This window comes from Seriola dumerili, unplaced genomic scaffold (genome assembly GCF_002260705.1).
Source record: "Seriola dumerili isolate Sdu_G_001 unplaced genomic scaffold, Sdu_1.0 BDQW01000091.1, whole genome shotgun sequence".
NCBI lineage: Eukaryota > Metazoa > Chordata > Actinopteri > Carangiformes > Carangidae > Seriola > Seriola dumerili.
Genome location: NW_019174346.1, coordinates 5,382,463 through 5,407,464, shown reverse-complemented (window position 1 = coordinate 5,407,464; position 25,002 = coordinate 5,382,463). Strand labels below are relative to the sequence as shown.

General features: G+C 37.9%; 2 protein-coding genes across 2 annotated transcripts; both read left to right on the top strand.

Moving 5' to 3' along the window:
• Positions 1-451: 451 nt before the first annotated feature.
• On the top strand, positions 452-9,454 carry acer3 (alkaline ceramidase 3). Its single transcript, XM_022746064.1, has 11 exons — positions 452-554; positions 3,182-3,292; positions 3,500-3,552; positions 3,726-3,778; positions 4,018-4,099; positions 4,210-4,245; positions 5,974-6,032; positions 6,160-6,261; positions 6,429-6,533; positions 6,629-6,674; positions 6,786-9,454. Exons 1-11 carry the CDS (start codon positions 452-454, stop codon positions 6,837-6,839), a joined length of 804 nt encoding a protein of 267 aa, XP_022601785.1. The 3' UTR covers positions 6,840-9,454.
• A 6,630-nt stretch (positions 9,455-16,084) lies between these two features.
• Positions 16,085-24,740, top strand: LOC111222299 (neutrophil collagenase-like). Its single transcript, XM_022745987.1, has 10 exons — positions 16,085-16,294; positions 18,210-18,466; positions 19,719-19,867; positions 19,981-20,106; positions 20,558-20,719; positions 21,611-21,740; positions 21,880-22,016; positions 22,154-22,313; positions 24,035-24,135; positions 24,449-24,740. The coding sequence occupies exons 1-10, from the start codon at positions 16,157-16,159 to the stop codon at positions 24,583-24,585; spliced, it is 1,497 nt and encodes a 498-aa protein (XP_022601708.1). The 5' UTR covers positions 16,085-16,156; the 3' UTR covers positions 24,586-24,740.
• Positions 24,741-25,002: the final 262 nt, after the last annotated feature.

Here is a 25,002-nt window from a genome sequence, read left to right as displayed (position 1 = left end):
ACCAGGATATACATAACAGGGTCAGGTGTGCATGTGAAGGTATGACTATGATAATTTTGCTGTCGTGCCACAGAACAGAGTGAAGTTTGATTACTTTAACTATGAAATAATAAAGTATTCTGAAATGTGTCATAAAATATTAGCTAAAGAAATTATCACAATATATATATATATATATATACTATATAATATATATATATATATATATATATATATATTTATATACACATATGATATATGTGTATATATATATTCTGCACTTAGCGTGATGATAAAAGTCTGATAATTACATAACAGCGTTTTGTAGTTTATGCTCCGCAATCTCAGTTCGGTTCTTATATTCCTGGACTTTGTTACCTGCCTCTCCCTGGCGCGTGAGGAGGAGGGCTCTGGGAGCTCGGCCGTGATGACTACAAATCCGTTAGTGGCCACAACCTCCTCCTCTTCCATCATGGCTCCCACGATAGACAGGCAAGGATACTGGGGGCGGCCGACCTCAACGCTGGACTGGTGTGAAGAAAATTATGTCGTCTCTTTTTACATCGCGGAATTCTGTAAGTTAAATATAATGGCACCATTTACGCTAAGAAAAAATGCTGAATTTGGGGGTTGGTTTGAGGGAGGACAGCCATACTGTGTACGTGTAGTCGCCCCTTAATAACGTAAATATGAAGCGTGAGCAGCGGCTGTAATAATAATAATGATGATGTGGATTTGTGTTACCGTGTTTGGCCGAGATGAATTTTCTTTCCCTTAGTTTGAGCAAAATGTTTCCCCATACGGCATTTAACTAACTAACGTTAGAGCTGTAACGAGGAAAAAGAAAGGCTCACGTTACAAAGTCAACCTGTCTGTGTCGAGCTGTTTTGCATATAGCTCTCCCGTAGGCTTTTATTCTGCATGGTGGAGTAAGTGTTTGCTAACGTTGTCAGACACATCATTATTTACCACTCATTTGTGTTTGAAATCGGCTCGGGACCTGGTCTTCAGTGTTTCCCCTTCAACAAGGTGGTTTAGTGTCTCTGAGGCTAAACTTGAAACTTGATAAAACATTTCCTTCATACTTTGGGGCGCCTCACAGCTTGTCTAACGATAAAAACTGGTTGTTCAGGAACCATTATCTTAGATTTTAACAGTTAGAGTCACTAGATGCTGTAATGTTAGCGGGACTTCCAGAAATGACGGGTGTTTTACTGACATGCAGTGACATATTCCTTCAGAAGCTTTTAGCAGAGCTACACTGGACACACATTCCCACTGAAAATAATACTTTAAAGTTCCTCATTATTGCGCAGCCAATTTAAGATCTTAGAAGGGAACTAGGCTGAGTGTTAAGATGATTTGTACTATTAATTGGTAATATAAAACAACTCTGTATTATCTTCTAATGTGTAAAAATTCTATACCTCACAAATTCATTAGAGATTCACTGTATAAACTCTTGGGAGTAAAGTTTCACTAAATCCACCTACCATGTGCTGTTATCATGTCATCCATGATTTTCATTGTACTCAGTGATGCAACAGTTAGTCAAAGGTGAACTTGATCCAAGTGGGCCAGAGTTTAATTAGATTACTGTACTTTTTATCTCCTTTATATTTTGTCCATGCTATGCCCTTCGTAGTGTTATACACATGCACCACATTTTCTTGCCCAATAAAGTGTAAAATCCTTCTGTAAGCCACTAGCTTCGAGTCCATATTGCTGGGCTGCTGTATTCATTAATTCCATTGAAACGTTTTTAAAATTTGGCACTGGTGTGAATGCAGCATATCTAGGATAGTGACAGTTGAAGCTTTTGTTAGACACCACGCTGGCCTAGCTAGATTGTTGTTTTCAGCCACAGAAGAATTGTTTGGCATTTAAACAGTGATTCAGTTTACAATGGTGGGAATGTGGCATTGTTCACGTGAAAAAGAGATACCACTATGACTTTAATCCTCACTTGATGCTTGCTATCTCTCTTTTTAAAACATCAGCCCATGGTGACAGTGGAAGCAGACAGAGTGAGGTTATAAAGTGTCCGTTATACTGGGGGCAGGTGTCTCATCATGTTGTCTGCAGCTGTCATTGAAATGTGAATGCGAAACATTCATGTGCTCTCCACACATTTTAAAATGGTCACTCCAAGGGCTTTCTTTGGCTTGTATCAGACATCCACAGTGAAACGGATGTGTTGTGTTGTTTATGAAAATGCCAGTGAGCAGTATTAGTTTTCAAGGTACTTAACATCCTGGTAAGTCTGATTGTTTTCCACACATGAGTTTGTACATCACCACACCCATAATGAGCAAAGTTAGGATCAGTGTTGAGCTGTTTTATCAGGTTCCCCATGAGCCTGATGATGTACCAACAGTGAGTACATACAGTAACGATGGCCTGGGGGAAGGCGGTTTACAAACACAATCTCTGACACCAGTTCAAACGTAGGCCACTTTTTCAGATAAGGCTTAAATGCTTTGAGGCGAACCTCAAGATAGCTGTTGAAGCTTTATTCATCACCACCCTTCAAGTACTTCTTTTCAGCTGTTTTCAGGTTTGAAACCACAGATCCTGACAACAGTACAAACACAAAATAGTGCAACAATACATGGTAAACCAACCAACCAACGGTTCAAAACCCACAGATATTCAGTTTACTGAAATACAAGAGCAAGGAAAGCAGCTAATTTACACATCTGAGAATCTGGAACTGACACGTTATTAAATTTTATTTTTTTTCAATTAGTCATTTTTCAAAAGAGTTACTGATTAATATTCTGTTAGTTGTGTAAATTATGAATCCATTTATTGCAGGTAAAAAACAATATAAAAATGGTCCATCCATCATTTACTGTCTGCCCACATACCCATTACTTGTACCTGCAAACCAAAACATACAACTGTATTACCAGTATTAGTTAGCATAGTTCAGATGCACAGTACTTCAAGTATTTTAGTGCTGTGATTTCAGTTTTAGTAATACAATAGCAGACGTGTGTGCATGAACTCCCAGTGCAATGATCAGGTTTCTGTAATAAGATACCATTCATGTTGTTGTTATACGTCTAACCGGGGCTGTCTCCTCACTGAACTTTCACTGCCATCATGTCACCCAATCACAGAGCATTTCTTAGCTTTTCAGATATCACACAGCTCATGTCATCTGGCTCTAATTCATCTCTGGTATCTTTTGGAACAGGGAACACTGTCAGCAACCTCATTATGATTCTCCCTCCCATTTGTGGGGCCATCCAGACATTTCGAGACGGCCTCGAGTTTCGCTACGTCTGCTCCTTCCTCGGACTGGCAGGTTAGTCTCTTGAAACTGAAAATTACCTGGATCTACATTTGGGACAATACTAAAGCAAACACTGCTCTTGTTTACATATTATAGTTGCTGTCAACATCCCTTGCAGTTGTACAGTGTTTTCTGCCGATGCCCTTACATGATAATACATACCTGTGAGAATGTCTTAATTTTCAGTGTTAATGTTTTGTGGGGTTGTGTGTCACCCAGCTGTTGGCGTCGGCTCCTGGTGCTTCCACATGACACTGCTATATGAGATGCAGGTGAGCTACAGTGAAATCTGAATACTTTAACATTGGGAATTGTTTTTTTTCTTGCTGAAACTACATGAATCAGACTAATTGTTGTAAATATGTGGTCAAATGTTTGGTGCCAAATGTAACATCATCCTATAGTGATGTATTCATGTGTGTTTCATCTCTATTTCCATTTGCAGCTACTGGACGAGTTGCCTATGATTTACAGTACATGCGTCTTTGTCTACTGTCTGTAAGTGGCCCAACCATTTATTGCTGCTGAACCACTGAGAACAAATTTAGTGTGACTGTGCCTGTGAACTGAACCAGTGAATCCCCTGCCGATCACTTGATCTATTGAGTGTACTGTATTTTAGTGGAACTATTGATTCTGAACTGGATTTCCACTTCATCTCAGCTTGTCATTTGCTCTCTGTTCTTTATGATTGTTCAAACTGAAAATGTAAGATAAACATTTGTTTCTTTTCTCAGATATGAGTGCTTCAAACAGGAGAACAGCCTTAGCTTATTTCCTATTGCAATTTTATTAATCTTCAGCGTCTCAGTCACTGTGGTGAGTATTCACTTTCACTACAATATGATCATTTACTTTGAACCATATTGTAAAGGAAACATTACATCCCTCATGGCCTCTTTAGTAGTTTCTCTATGTATGTTTTGTAGGTATACTTGCAGTGGAAGGAGCCAGTGTTTCACCAGGTAAGGGCGTGCTCTGTGTTATGTCACCTTGCTCATTGTTTGCTATCAGGGCTCAGTGTGTCTTAAGTCATTTTACCTTGTGTAAACATTTGGCTTTCTAACACAGTATGCAATACTTAATTTGCTGCACACTGCTTGTTAAATGTACAGTAAAGTAGCAATTCATATCAAAGCAGATATGCAAAATGCAGCATTTAATGACATTTTATTTTATAGTCAGTTGATGATCAGTTAAGTATTTGTTGAGGTGTATTATTTAAAAAAACACAGATTCTAAGGTCAGTTTCACAGCTACAGCCAGTTTCAAACGAAATATAATCTGGGAAGTCCAGATGGAGGAACGGATTTGTGCATTTAAAAGCTTATTAGATCCAAATCAGAGCACAGTGTTGTGTAATACTCACAGACTGGATTTTACAACTCTGGAAAGTTATCACAGGAACAACCGTGTTATCTTTTGTCGCATGTCGCGGTAAATGGTAAAGTAATGCACTAGGAATGTGCGCTTGCATGTACAGTATGTGACTGGCCAGCACAGGGTCTTTTTGAATTGACGTTATCATGCGTTGCAGATCAGTGCGCTTCCCCATTGAAATGAATGTGGAGGCTTAAGTTTTTTCATGTAGAGCAAATGTCGACACAAAGCTAAGCACTTAAACCTTAACCATGAGATGAAGACATAGGTCAAATTTCCTGCCAAGAAGAAGAATAATCTCATAAAAACTTGAAAGAGAAGTAAAAAAAAAGCTTCTTTTGTACCCAGTGTTTGTCTGTACCTGCTCAGAGTCTCACATTGTGCGTGTTGCTTTACAACAGTACAGACAATGTGACGAAGTTGCCTTTGTTTACCCTTTGGACCTGAGTTTGTTTACTAACCACACTGCTCAATGGCGATTCATAACGAGACTGATACTGTTCCTGGCTTAGTACAGTGAGCCCACAGTTTGGTCCCAGTGACGACTCTCTGTATGAGTGGCTCATGACCTTGTGTGGACATGAGTTGTGTGTAGTTCAACCAAAGAGTGGATTTTCCTTTATATATTATTTCTGAAACACCAATCACATCTCTAGCTTCCCCAAACCAAAAAAATAATGATGTGAAAGTGAGATGACAGTTAAGTCTGATTTTCAGGTAATCTGAAAGGCAAGAAAAAACAAAACTGAAGAAGAGTCAGAAAAATGAAAACATAATTTGTGCTACAGGATTATTATTTTCTTATTCCTTCCTTTATCTGGTGACTGCTCAGATTCATTTTAGGACCCTTTGTGGGGTCCCAGAAAACACTGATGTACTGTAGCAGAATTGAATTTATAGATTTAATTGATATAAAATTTTAAAAAAGGGGGTTAATGGTTCTTTATTAGTTTGATCAGTTTGCAGATGAGTCAGTTCACTGACACAAGAAATGTGTTGACAGTTAAAATCATTTATCCTTTAAAAAGAGTCATAATCTACAGCTCTGGCTGTAAGTTACATTCAAGGAAACAAAAATGTGAGTTGGAAGAACATTTTAGAGACAACTTTGCTTCTGTTGGAAAAGCTGTCAAAGACTATATGAACAGGCTCTATCAGCATTACTCTCAGTGTGCAGCTGAGGCTGCCTGGCTCACTTTGAGCTCTGGTGACTTGATGGAAATTTGTGAATAGTTGTAGAATGTTTTATCTGTCATGTTCCACAAGTTCTTTACTGAAGTGTTTCAAAGCCAAATCACTGCCTCTTCTTTTAGGTCATGTATGGTGCTTTAGTAGCTTGCCTAGTGATGCGATCCATCTTCATTGTTACATGGTAAGTTTTGCAAAAGGACCATTTAAATTGAAATCATTACCATAACAAAAGAGCTGTTGTTCATTAATATTCAACAAAGTAAGAACTTGCTAAAGGATTTTCTTTATTGTTTATGTTTCATCTTTAGGGTGTACCCATGGCTCAGACCGCTGTGTTACACCTCCTTATCTATCTTTATGTTGGGGTTCCTGCTGTGGAACATTGACAACATCTTCTGTGACTCATTAAGGTGAGGACCTGTGGAGGCAAAATAATGAATGTAATGCATGTTTTTCATTGCAAGGTCAGACAAGATCAATGTAATGTCAATTTTTTATTTAAAATGCGTGATGAGTGTTTAGCACCTCTTTTGTCATGTATTTAATTTGTTGGGTCAACGCTTTCTTTGTATCTCAGAGCCAGTAGACAAACACTGCCCCCTGGTGTTGGAGTAGTAACACAGTTCCATGCCTGGTGGCACATCTTCACAGGCCTGGGGTCCTACCTGCACATACTTCTCAGGTAAGCTTCTGCTTCATTCGCAGGAGATTACAGCTGCAGTGAGTTTTGTTGTGGTGAGATATGTTCATGTACATTGAATGTTTGTTTTCTTTTAGCCTTCAGATCAGGTCAACCTACCTCAAGTACAGACCAAAAGTAAAGGTATGTCTTGCTTTTAGCATTTGCACATATTGTAGCTTTCATTTATTGTCATTCATTCTTTTATTCATTTATCATTATTTATTTATTCTGTTCTATCTTAACTTTGCTCAGTTCCTGTGTGGAGTCTGGCCCACATTGCACATTGAACCACAGAAGACAAGCTGAAGTGAAGGGATTGGTACCAGCTGAAGGATGGTGACTGCCATATCCAAACACCATCGGCACAGGGACCCACTGCTGGCACGTCAGCCCACAGGCAGGGGGCAGGTGGACCCCAAGACATCACCCCAGGGAGCCTTTGGCTCTGCACTGTGGGTACAGTATAGCACTGATTCCAGTTTTAAGAAATGGGAGATTTTTTCATCAGTCATAATTTATTAGACTAGCTTTTCTGTAACTTCATTGAAATATAATAATTTTATTTTCTCCTTCATTTCCAACGCAAATATGATATGTAGTCCACTGCAGTGGCAACTGTTGAAGGGATTATGGATATTATCTTGATTGGGGTTTGGGAAAAGGGAAAACAGTGTCATTAATTCAGAATTCACATTAACATATTTATCCTCATATGTTCGGTTCTGTCAAAGTTTAAATCTCCTAAACCTAAAAATATTTAAATAGATCCCTAAACTAAAGTATAACTAAGTATAACTATTGCTTATGTGTAGTTTTACAAGTAGCTGAGGGAGCTGTACTTACAACTCAGTGCTGTCCTATCCCTTTTCAAGGAGTATCATATTGTATTTTATGGGATAGTAACTATCATCTAGAAAGTGAAAGTGGTACTGTGTTATTGTAGCTCAGCTGTCTTTACCACAAGATCCTTATTCATTTGTTTGGCCACAGGCTTCATTTTTCCTTGAAATTTTCCTATCAACATATGGAAAGACTGGAATTATACATTTCTTTTTTGTTGTTGTTGTTGTTGCCAAAGTTCCTCTGGGATTTAAAACAGTCAAGGATTGTGTGAGAAATGTTAATGTTTTACCTCACTGAAAGCAAACAAGAAATCCAGCACCTACATATAATTTTGTTACAAAACATCATTACACTGACTCATAATTGTGTTTAGGACCAGGTTTAACTTTGCCCAGCTACACAGCGCAAGCTGGACCACTATTTACACCTCGGGTCTCTGGACACTTTTACAGTGCTGTCACAGTCGTTAAAGTGATAGTCCACACAAATTTGTAGTCCGTGAAGGACTAGGACTTTAGAGCCACCTTTCAGGCCCACGTGGGTTTTGTATTGGTTTTGTATCAGAATCACAATGACCCTCCTTTAGGGTGTGTTAGACCACTTTGTTTGGATTTTACAAATATCTTGAGGACATGATCAGGCAAACATGCAGAAGCATCACTGGAAATGCTTGGCTTGAGATGGACTTGAGATAGAGTACAATCACACTGACCCGATGACAGTGTGATTGTACTCTATCTCAAGCCATGATCAGTGGTCAGATTATTGCAGCTGATGTGTTCAGCTCGCATAGAGCGCAGTAAGAGTTGAAACCCAGCTAACTAAGCCAGCTAACAAAGATTACCTGCGAAAGAAATACATTTCTGAATCTTAATTGTTAATATTCAGTCAAAGGACCAAGTGAATGAATGGGACATATCTGAATAATTGCATCTTAATAAACTGTAGGGAATCAGGTACTAGACACAGCCAGTTCTGGGTTGCTCTTGTCTCATGCTTCCTTAACATCTGTCATGACAGTAAACACTAATGTTTCCCTTTCTTATGAAAAAAAACCAACGCTTGATTTATGTGAAAAGTATTTAGATTCCCTCTATCTACAGGTACTTAAACCTTCCCCACAATACCACTATTTTATTTATTTCTCTATTATTTATTAGTCTTTGTTTAATTTATTCACACCATGGCATTAAGATGAAGAGTCAAGTGGCACATGCACAATCCTTGTTGTGAAGTTTATGATACAACCACTAGGTGGCAGATATTTCCAGCTTATTTCAGACATTGCCAAGCATGCCATATAGTGCATTGACAAACTACCTACCTACTGTAAAACGTTTAGGCCTCAGTTTTCATGTGGTGTTAAATGAAGGGCTTTTTATTTACAATATTTATTTTGCTACTGTGAACTTGTGGAGTAACTGGTAAACTGGAAGATGCACAACATTATTGTTGTATGGAGATATCTGTATTAGTGTGGCCTCCTTAGCTGCTTTGTCCTGAGACAACACATTAGTTTTTCATTATACACACACGCTGTGTCACTAACTCTGATATGCTTGGGTATAACAGCTGTTTAAACCCAGTGTTACAAACGTTCATAAGCACATAAGTATAACGTATGAAAGATATGTATTAACATTTTTCAAATGTCTGTGTGGAACCTTCAATGTATGTTATCACTGCTCATCAGTAGAGGTGAGCACGTATCAAAGAGGGTGCCTTATTGTTATCCTTGCAGTGTAATCCCAAGTTGCCTTGATGTTTGTGATAAACCATTCAATTTGTCCCTTGTGTTTTTGCATTGAGCCCTTCCGCTGATTATTAGCAGTTAAGGCATCAGGAGGACGAACAATAACAGCTTCTAATGCAAAGTCTGTGCCTGATTCTTTGGCCTTCCATTCATTTCATGTGTCCAACAAATTAGTTACAGGTTGTTCTGATGATGTTAACTGTAGCTCAAAGTGGTAATAATTACATGTTCAGGCCAGAAGAGCAATTGTTTTTGTTGAACTTTGTTCATGTGCCAGTCTTTAATGATGCCCTGTATTGTCAAATAAAAGAAAATGTTTCAGACAGTTTGTGTGTTTCCTCTCGTTGAAGCCATAGACTGCATTTCACTTCAAATTACAGATTAATGGAATTTGAGTTTGACACTGAAAACTACAGTGTCAACAACCGCTGAAATAGTAATATATGACTCATGAATCGCTTTTATGCAGTTTTGTGCATCTCATAGTGGATGATGTTATGTTGTTAGGGGTTTGAATTGACTCGTACACCTTGAAGGTGTGGCAATCAGTTACTGGCAGTGTCACAAGCACAGCTCACTGCAGACACTGGCATGGTTCCATTACTCTGACTCTATGTGGATAAGGATAGTTTTCTGGCGCAAATGTCACTACTGGCACATTATTGTGCAACCCACTCAACAAACAGTGCAACCCACTCATTGCAGAGGTTGAGGAAACTGGCAGCACTTTGAGGAAGTGCTGTTTTAATGCTTTTGATCCTCTCCTTTCTGCTGTTCTTTCTTATCATAATAGTCACCCCTTTTTTGTTTTTTCATGTCTGAATGAAATGCCTAAATTGTAAGTGCCAGCATATTTACTTTTTACTAAATAAAGCTTGTGGTGCACCTGTGGTAAGTGCTTAATCTGTAACACACAGCCACAGTTTGTTCACAGAGTCCACCTTCTGCTCAAGGAATGAGCAGTGAACATACATGTGACGGGGTAGGGCCCCACATTACATCCCTTTGTTTTTAGTATATTTTAAATGGGAAAACTTAAAGGGTTTTTATTGGATAAAGTGATATTTCCATGTCTTTTTTGATTATAAAGCAGGTCTAGGTTCTATATTAATACTGTGAAAATATCAAAGTGCTCAGTCCACAGACAAATTCACACAACCTGTATTCAGAAACTGAGCCCTAAAACGAGCCATCAGGAATTCCTTCACTTCGTCACAACTATAGTCACTGTCCTCAGCTAAGCCCCCCAGCAAGGCCCACCGGGCCCCACCATCCAGCCTTGCAGGATTTGGTTTCTCAGAGTTTTTACCTGAAATATGCTATATTTTTTTTCGATCACTCAGAAAACAGTCAGATCGAGATGGTTTTTGGTACTTAACTTAAACTAATTAATCTTCTTATGGATATCAAAACTTAAAACAAAGCAAAGGTGTAAAATATGGGACTTTTAAGCTTTTTTCTGTGAGGTGGTCAGGATTTGGATATTTAGTATCGTACCTTATTTCAATGATGCACAGTGTATCATCAACAGTTGCTTCTGTGTAGAGAGCAGAATACAGTCCAGCACTGCAGTGGTTGTTACAGAAGGACATTTTCATGAGAATAAAAGATTATCTTCATCTTGCTTTCAGTACACTTCAGAATCTCTCAAACTAAAACTTTTTCTGAATGCGTCTCACAGTTAACACAAACTGCTATAAAGCAGTTTAACATTTATGAAATTTAAAATGCAAATGACAGTAAAAATTTGGATATTTCAACAAAACAGTATCCCTTTGTATTACATAAATATTTCTGAGGAAAATGCAGGAAGTGCAAACATTGTACAAAAAACCTTGTTCTTTGTACAGAAGCCTGATAAGATAACAAAAAGAACTTCTGCGCAGTGCAGGATTTTGTTAACATTAGATTGACTGTTGACTTTAAACATGTTACTAAACATGTACATAAAAGCAAGGATCAATTCCATTAAGCCAACAATGTTGACATATTAAATAATACAACATAAAACTATTAATCACACCCATAGGACATGTGGGTATCAAAACATTTGAAATGATCTGAATCTTATCTTCTTAGGGATGTTTTCACTTATCTGGAAAGCAAGCCTTAGCCAGTTTGCCACGTTGACAGCGGCTTGTGAGTCAATGTTGGTGTATGTGTGAAGATATATCTTCTCTTTGCTCTAGTGTTTCAAGTGTTTCAACACATTTTGACGAGACCAGACTCAATAGCTTTTAAAGTCAATCATTCCCAATGATAAGCTACTGCAAACTGGTGTTTCTTTGCAGGTGATACTGTTCTGCTCCTCTGCACTTTTTTTAATCACACATAGAGCAGACCTTATAACCTCGTGGATTTATAACATAGAGCTTTTTATGTGTTCCTGGATAAGCAGGGCGTCACTTCTACTGCAACGATGACATTAAAAGGACCAGGACGCCTTGTGTGATGATCTGCTTGAAAATGTTTTTTTTCCTGTGTGTGTGTGTGTGTGTGTGTGTGTGTGTGTGTGTGTGTGTGTGTGTGTGTGTGTATTGTGTGTCAATGAGGTGTTATATTGTCAACATCCCTCTAAGGAATGCCAAACAGTTCAAATACATCCGTTTAGTAATGCGTATACAACATGTCAATTAACATGTTGTTAACGTTGTTAACAATACACACAAAAGTAGAAGTAATGAGGAGTATAACGCTAATTTTAATCGACCAAATCACAGAGCAAAGTGCGCAAAGCCACCAAGTTATTTTCAGCACGTGCAGCAAGATGGGGGCAAGCATTAACTTCAGAAGCTACCTGACAGATAATCCCTCACAGTGTAACATGTAGATTGACAAGAGCACCTTTTCCTGCCTCTCGACTAAATTCAAGTCAAACTGCTGATGACAAGAAAGACGGATTAACACCAGCTCTAGTGTTGAATGAACACCTAAATATTACTCCCCCAAAGAAAGAACACCAACACTAATATGAATGACAAAAAAACCCTCCAAAAATCTAACTCCCCCACACTTTTTGTCTCAATCTAGATTATTGAACTCCAGAAATTTGCTGTGTATTATTTGGCTGCAATTATCCTTGACAGTCAGGGTCTTGACGTCTTTTTGACAACATTCATAGGCCACACCACATACCTCTCTGGTCATCAGAAAACAATGTTATGAAAGGGCGGTTGATGCTGAGTGTTATATAAGTGCTGTTATGTTCTTGTCAGTTGTCAACGCAAACATCTTGTCACTGTCAAGTCATTATCAACAGGATCTTGGTATTTGGTATGCTATAAAAACATGGCTGTCATTGACCCTGATTGTGTTATTTTGCTGTACACACATCAATCAGACTTTGCATTAATACCATAGTACGCGCGCACACACACACACACACATACACACACACACTCTCGATCAGAGTATGTAGCAGAGGGAGGTATCCTGAACTGTCATTACCTGAAACACAGAGCTCTGGCTCAAACCTTTCAGTTTCTTTTTTGCAAAAACACACATACATCCCCTGCCACAGCTGTATTTTCAATAGTGAAAATATGACTCCAATAGTGTGTTGAGAGAAGGAGGAAGACACCACTTAAATGTGTTGACCAATCTGTAAAAATCCCCTTCCTCCCGCAGTTGGCTGCACATACATGTCTGTTTTTATTTCCAATGTTACAACAGTAATGGAACAGTTAGGATTTTATTATTTGGTGATACAAACCTGTTCCTCACTGTGGTTTTACGTGACTTATTAATTCCTCCTTATGTTGACAAAGGGAGAAAATGGCAAATGGTTAACTGGTGTTACAAGTTCAAAGAAAGGATTTTCATTTTAAGATCAGTGTAATGTAATATGAACCATGGTGTACACATACTGGAAAAACATCACACAGTATCTGGAAGAGAAAAGTATAAATCATTACCCACGCTGCAAAACACCATTGCTTCATTCATATAATGCTACAGGTTGTAAAGGAAACATCAAATCCAGTCTTGGCCTGCAGGCACAGCAACTGTGAGTCAGTTTCAAGCTGAGTGAAGTGTTGTCTTTATGAGCGTCATTAGCAGGGTTTTCCCATGCATTGCTCCAACTTCCTTTGACGCAGGATTGTTGTGTCTGAGATATGATTAGATTTGTATTCAGTCACTGAGGTTGCAGTCCTGACTCGGGTGTGTATACCAGCTGTAAAATAGACCGAGTCTGGCTGATGCCTCCTCAGTGCAGAGATGACTCATGCTGGTTATGCCCAAGTTGCTGAAGAGGCTGATCGGCTGAGTGAAAGCACCTGCTGAAAGGCTGCTGGTTCTGATGTTACAGCTGAAACACTTTTTTGGACTACTTTTAAGTAGTTGTTTGTTCTTTAAATTTTAGTGCACAGTTTTTTGAGGTAGAATGGGTATCCATTGTTCAGTGTATTTCACTTAAATGTGCCTGTACATAAATATTCATTTGTTTTCTCTTTTCAAAATGCACTTTAGGTTCCAACTTTAGATTTTGTTTTTACAGTACGGAACGTTATAGTTTTAGTTAAGTTCCTGCCTGCTTAGATTGTCTTTCACTAATGCAGGTTTTTAAAGGAGTTGGGATTTTGTTGCACATCATCCTGAAGTGATGATGGTCAACTCACTTCAATGGTTCACTTCAAACTGTTTTCTATTAAGAAAACTTGATTAAAGAACTGCACCAGACTTTTAGCAGTTCACACATAAAGCACATTTCTTCCTTAACTCTAAATGAAAACTGAAAAACATTAACAAGACTTCATCTGCAGTCATCTGCATTGAGCTAATTGCTAACATATTTAGCATATTTAACAGGTATAAAGTTGACCATGTTTACCATCTCGGTTTGTCATGTTAGCATGCTAATATTTGCTAAATAGCACACACAAAGTACAGCTGAAGCTGATGGACATGCCATTAGTTTTGCAGGATTTTGGTGATAAACCAAATACTAATTGGACAAATTATTTTTTTGTTGTTGTGTAGTTAAACACACAAATGTCTGTTCTGAATAGTTAAATAGGTAAGAGGATAACGGGATAAGTAAACTTTAGTTGCCATTTTTAAGTTGGAAAAACTNAGCAGGATTTTGGTGATAAATCAAATACTAATTGGACAAATTAATTTTTTGCTGTTGTGTAGTTAAAGGTGAAGTGAAAAATTGTTAAAAAAAATGTATAAAGCCTATTGTGGTTCCAGAGGGAGCTGAAAAAATTAACAGGGCACAAATGTCTGTACTGAATAGTTAAATAGGTAAGAGGATAAGGGAATAAGTAAACTTTAGTTGCCATTTTTAAGTTGGAAAAACTTCATGAAATGAAGTAAATATAACTAAATTGTATTGAATATTTAGAATAGAAGGTTGCTAATCACATTTCTGTGAATTAACAGTGTTTGTTTTGGTTGATCAGCCCTGATTTTGGAGTTGCCAGACCAGCAGTCATGGATCTCTTCTATGCTCATCTTCAAGGTTAGACTACGTATTCCATCCTGTCGGCTGTCTACTACGGTGGCTGACAAACACATACCAAAATACAGAACAAATACAACAACGGGAACGTGTTGCAGACAGTTCAGTAAAAGAAAAGACTATAATTAATTTACAGCTGTGGGCTATAATTCTATCTAGGTTTTTAACTGTAAATGATCCACCACCATAAAATAACACTAAACAGTTCAAATATGCAAATCCACTGCATCATGTTCCAACTGTACCAATATGTTACATGTTACTGCAACTATGGTACTGAACAAATAAAAGATGAAACAAAAACGTTATTATACTAATATTATTTATTAGTTTTAGTCAACAGCCTAACACAGTCATGGTGTTCTTTCTAGCAGGGAAATCAAACATTGTTCAGAAGGTTGGTCCCAACACTGTTGCAGAAGGTCCCACTAATGTGTTGCACTTGCAGGTTGCTTTGTTTTCATCTTCTGTCCAGTTCATCCCAAACCAGCCCCACGTCGTTTCAGTCTGGAGACTGTGCTGGTCTTATATCATGTGAAGTCTCAGCCTGGTTGTTTTCATGTCTTCTCCAACAGACGGCTGACAGATTAAAGGAAACATCGGAAAAATACGTGAAGAAAAAATGGGAAAGATGGATAAGGTACATAACACCTGTATGCCCATCATTTGTAAAATGTCTATTTTTTTCATCAAATGCCCTCTTTCTCTTGTACACCCTATTTTATAAGAGGTTTTGAGTATCAGGCAGGTAGACCCAAACCTTTTGGGTTGTGTGTACTAGGTGTTTTTTTTGTATTTATGTTTTTGCATTTAATCTAATTTTCTTTTTCTTCTTGTTGGATGCCTATAATTTAATTTACTTCACTGGTCCTAAATTAGTTTTGTTCACAGCTGAGTCTCATAGAAGGCTTTAAATGGATCAGGAAGTAATACAATAAAAAAAGAATTAAAAAAAAAAAAAAAATTCACTTGTCCCTCAGGGGTTGTTTTCATGGATGAAAAAAAAAGTAGACTTTTTTTTTTTTTCACTTGCCTCTCAGGGGTTGTTTTCACAGATGAACAAAAGACTCAGAAATTCTTTTGTGTGTGAAATGAAAGGAGTTGTTTTTCAGCAAAGTAGACAGTTACGTAGATCCCAACATAGGATTATCCCTGGCAGAATCATCCGAAGGAATTCTTCCTTCGAATTCTGAATTAGCATATTCATACTGTCTTTGTCATCTGTCATCTGCAGCCTATAGCAACTCTGCAGTTCGCATGAACCCTGGATGAGATATGGTCCATAGCTTTTATCTCTAAATCTGATCAAAACTCTTTCTTGGAATTTTGGGCAGGTTATGACTGATTTGCTACTCTGTGACGCTGTATAAATATGGGTCTTATGTCACTTGGACACAACATTAAAAAAGACCCTATTTATGCACTGAGCCCCCTTGCTGTTCTTGTTGGGACAGGAGCAGCCACTCATAATTAACAGGTGGTCACCGCAGCTTTGCACACAGCCCTGTGTATCTACAGCTCTCAAAGACAGTCTGACTGACTGGGACTCCAGACCTGACGAACATGAAGATGTTCTGGCTCATTCGTCTGACTCTTCTGGTGCCCGGCCAAACTCTCGTCATGAGCTTGCCTCTCCGAAACCCAGACCTGCACACACCACCCCATGCTGGTTCATCTGAAGCTGACCAGGAGTTTGCAAAGGTATTTATCACTTTATACATGGCATGTGATGTAAAAAAGTTTGAAAGACCAGCTGCTGGATTTACAGGTCTCTGTGCTCGGATTGTGTTGTTGTATTTATGGGAGATTTGCTCTGGACAGCTTTATAGACCCAATACCTCGGCGTGAGTGGAGCCCTGCTCAGGTAGTGATTTGTTAGGTCAACTAAGTTTCCCTAAAAGCTTCATTAATGACCTCATTGTTGACCCACTGATAGGATCTGAGTTTTAGCTTCCAGAAAAATACTGTATATGGCTCCAGGAATCTTTTTCCACAAGTCCACGAATTTATGGCAACATAAAATTGCTTGTAGAATTGCTGCTGTGGGGATATACTTCAGCATATATGTAAACTATCAGTTACACAGACAAACATTTCTCTTGACATGTAACTGATTTTCTTTTATATTGGCATTTTTTTTCTCATGATAGTGACTGACGAAAGCCATAGTATTCCTATTATTTTTTCCACCACTACATTATAAAAAAGTTATGTTCAAGTTAAATGACTTGGATTTGATGAGAGTTGTAAACACATTGGAAAACATTCCAATGCACAGGTTCAAATCAGCTACCTGCTTGACATTTCTGCCATTTCAAAGCCAGCCTTGTCTTGTGGTAAGCCACACACACAGAGTCAGTGTTAATTACAACATTTACCAAGTAAAATATATTTTATTAATATCAGTCCTGTCATTATGTCAGCTTGACGATGGAGAGAAAGTTAACTTAAATACCTTCTGATAAATCATGATGTTGACTTTATTAACTGAGATCACGCATTTTTATCTTTATGTTCTCTATGTTCAGTAAGATGTTAAATAATATTTTCTGTAAATTTTGTGTGGCTCCACACTTCCAGGACAAACATTTTGGTCACTGAGTCTAATCTCTTATAAGTCTGGGTATTGAAACTTAATACATTATGAATACTGACTGAATATGTCTGCAGCATGAAGTGTCGGAAATGTCAAAAGTTGGTAGTAAATGCTTGTTGATACTTCTTAGTCTTCTGTAGTCTTTTTATGTATTGTTTGATCAATTAGTTCCTTTATTAAAAAATAGAAAACTTCTTCAACTTAAGAGTATATTTTATTCAGGTAAAGATTTTTTTTAAATCTGATATTTATTTTATGTTTTTATAAAAAAAGGTCAAATGTGTTAATATTTCTAAAATATATCAAATCTACAGTGTCTCAAATATATCATATAGGCCTCACTATCAGTCCCCAGTGCAAGTTCTTTGATAAGTTATTATTTGTTGGCCCAAAAGTAGTCAAATTGCATTAATATATTTTGTGAACATATACTGGAATCAGCTTTAAACTGAAGGATTTATCAGTGGACGGCCATCAGAATCCTTAGATGGACTATTAACAATAATACTTAGAAAAAATATCAGCACAAATCTCTGATTGTATTACACTTTCTTTCACTTGGGCTCACGTACAAAATCTGTCTGGAACAATCAGTGCTCACGTTACAGAGGTGCTGGAGTAAAAAGAAAAAGCAAAGAACATCTGGCCTTGAAGATTATTATACAAATGTTTGCAGAGCTGCAGGCTACAGAGTCTTTAGACTTTGTGTGACTGTTGCCGGCACCTAAAATTACATGGTTATTTTCTGCAGCATACTGTTATTAAAGGTTTGAGAAAATGTTTGGAATGTTTACTGTAAAGATTGAAGCCATTTCATGAATGGCTGAACATTTGTGTTACTCCTCAACTGACGTGACATTGTTGGAAAATAAGGAGTTTACCTTCTACAAATTGTTTTCAAGCTGCGTGTGGCAGCATCTGGCTTTTTTTTTTTCCATCAGATCTCAGCAAACGTGTGTCACCTTTCAGTTGACTGTAGTAACGCACCATTTTGCGCACTGACTGAATTATCATCTTCAGGAATATCTACAGCACTTCTACGGCTACCAGCCCAAGTCAGAGAGACAGAAGAGGAATGCAGACACGGCTGGAGATGCTGACTGGGAGACCGGACTCTGTGATAAACTGCAAGGCATGCAGCGCTTCTTTGGTTTACCGCCAAGTGGAGAGCTGACCGAAGAGACTGTGGCGGTTATGAAGAGGCCGCGATGTGGTCTGTCAGATGTGGAACGATTTGGTAACAGAATTCGCTGGAAGAGGAGCACCCTCAGCTACAGGTTAGAAAATGATCAGAAAGCAGTGCGGTGAATTGGGGCTGATTTTCTACTGAGATGCAAGCACATCCCATCACTGCTAGGGCGGCACTGAGAGCTGCAACTTAAGAAAACACAGGCAAACAGACAAAAGAAAAACAAATTCAGAAAACAATTTCAAAATTAACATCTAATGCAGGTAATGTACCGACTATGCATGACTACCTCACACAACCCACGTCAAAACACCCAAACTATGCCTTTCACTTAAAAAGGAACAAAGTATTGAACAACACTGCTGTGGAAGAAAAGTTTTTTTTTGCTTAGGAAAGTTCAAACTGAGTGAAATGACCCGGAAGTTTCTAAGCGGCAGCCATGATAAGAGCTGGTCCCATTCTCTAAATGATAAGGAAAGGTGATTCAGTGCTTCCCATCTTATCTCCTTTAGCGTAGGAAACACTGGGCCTTCTTTTACAAAAGGAAAGGAGAAATGCCCAAATGAGAAATGTCCCACAATTCCTTGTAGCAGTAACATTTAAAGAGACGCACCATTGTTGTTTCAACCCGTCAGACCAACATAAATGTAGAAAACATCAGAGCACCTGTTTTATGTTTGTGACAGGATCCAACACTAATGGAAATCCTTGTTTGACTGAAGCCCAATTCCATGAATATAGACTAGATTTCTTCTCATTCAAATCTGACCAGTCAGGAGTCAACATGAAGAACAAGCATATTGAATTTATAGTTAACAATATCATCATCATAATAAAATCCTATAGCCTATAAAATTAATTTCACTATATCTATTCCCTCCTATTGTGAAATTCATAATGAATAATGGCTAAAAATGAATTTCCCCTATTAGCAAATATATAGAAATGTCATAAGCACGTCATTTTGATCCCTTGCTCAGTTCCTTATTTCTATTTAAGTATTATTTAATGGCTGAACTTTTCTATCTGTATAGTCAAAACATCCACAAAGTTTGTTTTACCGGTCTCTTCACTCTCTGTCTAGGCCTCTTTACCAGTCTGACTTTGTAGTCTCCACCACTGGAAAGCCTTACCAATGTTAACGCAGCCTGATCACTGCTCTTCTTCTTCAATTTTTGTTCTTCTTACCTTCTCCTCTTTTGCTGTTCCTCTGATATCTCCATCTTGAGGATGCAATTATCTTGAGGATGACATTCTGCTGTCACGCTGCCACTGCTTGAAATTTCTTCACTATCTTTCTTTCCACCGTTAATTAGTACAATTCTGTATTTGTTCCTCAGGATAGCTGGCTCCAACCTCCCCAAATCAGCCTCAAATGTTCACAAAGTCATCAGGGCGGCATGGAAACTCTGGTCCAGTGTCGCGGCTGTTAAATTTCGCAAGCGGAGCAGGAAAGAGGCTGACATTGTCATCTCCTTCTATAATGGCGGTGAGGTCTATAAAGATCTCCTCAGTCAAATAGTATTGCACAGAAGTCCTGTCTCTGACATGTGGCATAAAGGATTTACTGAGTGGAATGGTTAACTGTGCTGTTTCTTGCAGACCATAAGGATGGCGCACCTTTTGATGGCACAGGCGGAATCCTGGCTCATGCCTTTATGCCTGGGGCTGGTATTGGCGGAGATGTGCACTTTGATGCTGATGAAGACTGGAGCTTTAATACTACTGGTACTACAATAAAAAAAAAACCTCTAATTCTCTTCAATACAAACATGTAGGCTCCATGGTAGGTGTATGAAAAACCTGCAGGAAACAGGGTTAGTGTAATTTTGGTGCTAGCTAAAAGAACAGTTTAACATTGGAAACAGCTCTAAAGCTCACTAAACACAGTATCTTTACCTACATGTCTTTTTTTCTTAAAATCATACAACCCATATAAATACTGAAGTATAAAAATGACCAGTTGCAGTTTTACAGGGGTTATATGGGGGTTATATATATAAATGTTAAGATTTGACATATACTGTGCATGATATTTTGTTTGGGAAACCAAATGTGAACAACAAACTAACCACACCTGGAGTGACCACAAATCCTTACACTACATTTATGTTTACATCTATCTAATTGTTTTGTGCAGCTTAACCTTAACCTCCCATGGCTTGTGTTCCTGCTCAAGGTTTCAACCTATTTGCTGTGGCAGTCCATGAATTTGGCCATGCACTTGGCCTGCCCCACTCATCTGACCCGGGAGCCATCATGTACCCAGTATACAACTTTGCCCCCACTTATGACCTGCAGCTCTCTTTTCGCGACGTCAAAGATGTCCAACACCTGTATGGTGAGTTGAGCTGGATTCAAAAGATGGGGCATTATTTCAATGACTGGTTTCAGAGAGGTTGCTGATTCGTTTCTAAAGCAGATGAATAGAAATGAAAAACATGCTAACCCTGTGATTGCATTGTGAGATAGACTGTATAAGCTGCTTGGTTCAAAATAACCTCAGCTTTGATCTCAAACAAAAATGTATTCACATTTTTCAATGTACACATGTATATTGGATAGTTTTTGCATGTAAAATATTGAAACATCACTTCAGTACCACTGAACATGAACTTGAACGTATGTGAGTAATTACACAGTCATTTGTTGCAGATAACGTTTGTTTGTTCACATACCAGTAGTGTGGGAAACCAGTGCCAAACAGCTTCAAACCACAGCATCCTCTTTTTAATGTTTCAACACAATACTACTGAAATTTGTTCAGTGACAGTGAAGTCATTATTTATATTGCCAGCATCAGAGATTTATTTTGAAATCAAAATTCTCAGTCTACATGAGTATGTCAGATTTTGACTAATTTTTTGCATTTCAGTTGATGTCAGGTTGAAAGGTTTCTTGTTATCTAAAAAATATATATATATATAGCTGTAGTATGAAATAAATGCGTGTTGGTTAAATCACATCAACATATATGCAGTTTATTACATTAGACATTCAGTTTTGCATGTTACGTGCAGGCTGATAAAACAGCTGACGAAAGCAGCTCATTAGGAAGAATGAAATCTGTTGGCAGAAAGCATCAAAATAGAAGAGTCTCATAGGTTTCTGTCAAAGTTGTGCAATAATAAATTTGATAAGAGCATAACACAAACAGCACAGAAATGCCCAGTAAATTACACTACACTTGCATTCGTCTGCAACTTTTATTGACTTATTTACTTGCCTGCAGGTATCAGTCCCAGTTTTGCTTCACTATTCTCAAAAAAGCCTCCTCCAAGAACACCTGACAAATGTGATCCAGATTTGTCTTTTGATGCTGTATCAGAATTACAACAGGAGGTCGTTTTTTTCAAAGACAGGTATGAAAACTTTCACAGTATGCCTACATAATGTAGGGGGACAGGCAGACTTGATTCTTACCCGGTGTCACCTTGGTCCAGTAATATTGGAAGAAACAATTATTCAAATGATGTTTGAGATAACTTTCTGCCTTTTCAGATTTATGTGGCGCAGACATCCTCAGTTTGATGAAACTGGAATCACTCTGATAAGCAGTCTGTGGCCAGACACGGTACCTCCTTACTTAGATGCTGTCTATGAGAATGTGGAGAGGAATGTAATTGTGTTTTTCAAAGGTAAAATTAAATGATATCCCAAAAGACCATCATGAGTTGCGCAGTATATGCACTTAAATTGAATTTATAATGAAAAAGCAGATATACCTGAATGGGTAGTGCATATGAAATGTGTGACGGTAGTGTTTTTGTTTCAGGTAATCAGCACTGGGTGCTGAGGCAGCTAAAACTTGAGGAGGGTTATCCTAGAAACATCTCAGACTTGGGCTTCCCCTCCAGAATAAAATCTGTAGATGCTGCTCTTCATTTCCGAATTGAACGCTACACTGTGTTCTTCACTGGCCATGAGTGTTGGAAGTATGTAAGATCCTACAGTTTCCCCCTTGGTTCCAGTTTTTATGTTAAGCTAAGCTAACCACCCATGGTGTAGGTTTCATTTGAATACTATTTTGAGAATCAAACATTTTTCTGGTGAATGTTCATGCAGTTTGTGCATCATATTATGGTGGAAATGTCTTACACCCAATATTCAGGCACCAGGTGACAAGACTGAATAACTTCAATCGTAGTGACATTATGTGTATGGATAGCAGGGAGATGTATGATTTAATATAATGGGTTCTTGAGAATAAAATGCATTTCCCCCTCAGGAGATGTCTGAAGAATGTTAGGGCAGAATGTAGACATGACTTCTTTTGAAGAAGACCTAAAATGTATATAAGATTGTATCATCTACATAGAAAAATCAATATAAATCTGTGGCGTTCTGTGACTTTCACAGACAGGCAAGCAGAGTCAAACAACCAACTACAGAACCCTGTACAGATGTAAGGCGAGATATCGCTTCCACTTGGGAATTGTTCTACTTGATGTCTATTTTCAGCCTATATAACTGTTATAAAAATCGATATATAGTTCTGTGTTAGAGTATTACTATTGCTTTTACAGATAAGAAATAATAAAGGACCAAGAACAGATCCCTGGGGTACCCCCAATAATTGCAACATGGCAGGATGATCTGAGACCATCAGTGGAGATTGTCTGTGTTCCACCAGACAAATGATAGAATCAAGACAGAGCCTTTTGTTCAGTCAAGTGGAATGGAGCACTGTATGCATCTGCATTGCTTTCTGGCTCTGTTGCAGCTATATTCTAGGTCTATAGCATAAAATAAGCTTTTAAATTAATATACATTCCTTTGTTTATTGACAATAAACATTTAATATTTAATTATTGATTAACAGTTAGTAGAGCAAAATACTTCTTAATCTTGTTCCTGAAGGAATACCACTATTTTTCTCTTGCTAAGATACACTATTCAGAAAGTACAAATGCCAACTGTAAACATGGCAGCATGCTGTTTTCTGCAATCAAACCACAGAAGTACAGATACAGGTGTATTTTATAACTTGTAAAACATGAAAAATCTTTGCGAAAGACAATTTGAAGATGTTCTGCTTCTGAAATGCTTTCAGTGGACACTGGAACCATGATGACTGCATCCATTGAACTGGAAATCGAGAAATAGGGCAGCATAGTGATGTTTCCTGTTCAGAGAATGTATGATATTATTTAATACAAGTGCAGTGCTGCATTATACATTTAAACCAGCAAATACCTTAAATATTCCAGAACTGGTGATGTGCCTGAGGAGAAAAAGCTCCTCTATCAAACAGAAAAAAATAGACTTTTCCAAAAAGCCCACCATTAAAATTAAGCTGAAATTAATCCATTTATTATGAGGCGCACATATTCTAATGAAGTTCATGTACTTAATGGTGCATTAACCATAACCATAATGCCACAGTTCTTTAATGCTCTTGAAATATTCTCATATTGCTATGCATTAGCTCCATAACTATGTTGCCGTGTATACAGTAAACAGAGACCAGACCAGGCCAGACTACTTCCTTCTTAGGTTTTGATGTAATTAAAGCTTGTAAATTTCCTGTTTGACTTAACTAGAATTGTTTGCTGTCGCTGAGTTGGCTATGTCACATACATTGTGGGTTTAAAGTGCCAGCAGGACAAACACAGAGACAAAGTTCTACCCTGTTTTCTTTGTGTATCATACCTAGGTACAATGAGCAGCAGAAGATGATGGAGGGATCACCGACACTCATAGAGAAGCTGTGGCCCGGGATTCCAGCTCCCATAGATGCAGCGGTCTTTTATGAGGGTAGTTACATAACCTTCCTTTTCTGTCTTCAGTTTTTTTTTTAAAAGTTGCATTTCAACAATACACTCTCATTAAATGAAATGGGAACAAAAGAATATACAGTATATTTCTCACTGACACTGGGTGGTTTTCTACTACGTTACTTTTTGGCACAAAAAAATAGAAGAAAATCGAGGTTAAATATGGTGAGTTCCTGTCCAGTAAACAAAAAACCTTACTTTGAACACTGATGTTCAAAAAATTCCACACATAGCATTATGTATTTGATACATTTGATTCATATATAGCAATGATGAATCTTGATGCCCAACAGGATTTGTGCACTTCTTCAAGGGAAATATCCACTACAAATATGACTCAAACTTCAAACATGTGGTCTCCACCAGCCCTGCTAACGACCTGCTGGAATGCAAGATGGACAACAATGAAATACTGACAGAGAAAAGATAAGTGAAGGAAGGCAGTTCATGTAGCTTGATGACAATGATGCTGTGTATCTACTCTATGTGCATACAGTAGAAAAAGTGTGATAAAACTGTATATTCAGCAATAACCACAATGTACCTAATAGGCCAACTAATGACTAATGTAGGGAAGTGGTTGAAAGTGTTACCTCAGTGTGTTATGCAATTTTGGATTAATGGCATGTGTACATTGTATCAAAATGTTTTGTTGTGTTTGATTTGAAATATGAATTTACATGTTTTGAAATATATGTGCTTTGCTCAAATATTGCTGCTAGATGTTTTCTTTAATGATAACAACACTTTTTCTAAAGATATTCTTTTTCATCACTTGCTTTTTTCATATTACAACACATTTATTCTGTCTGTGTTTCTGCATTTACAGGTGTTGCTAATTTACCTG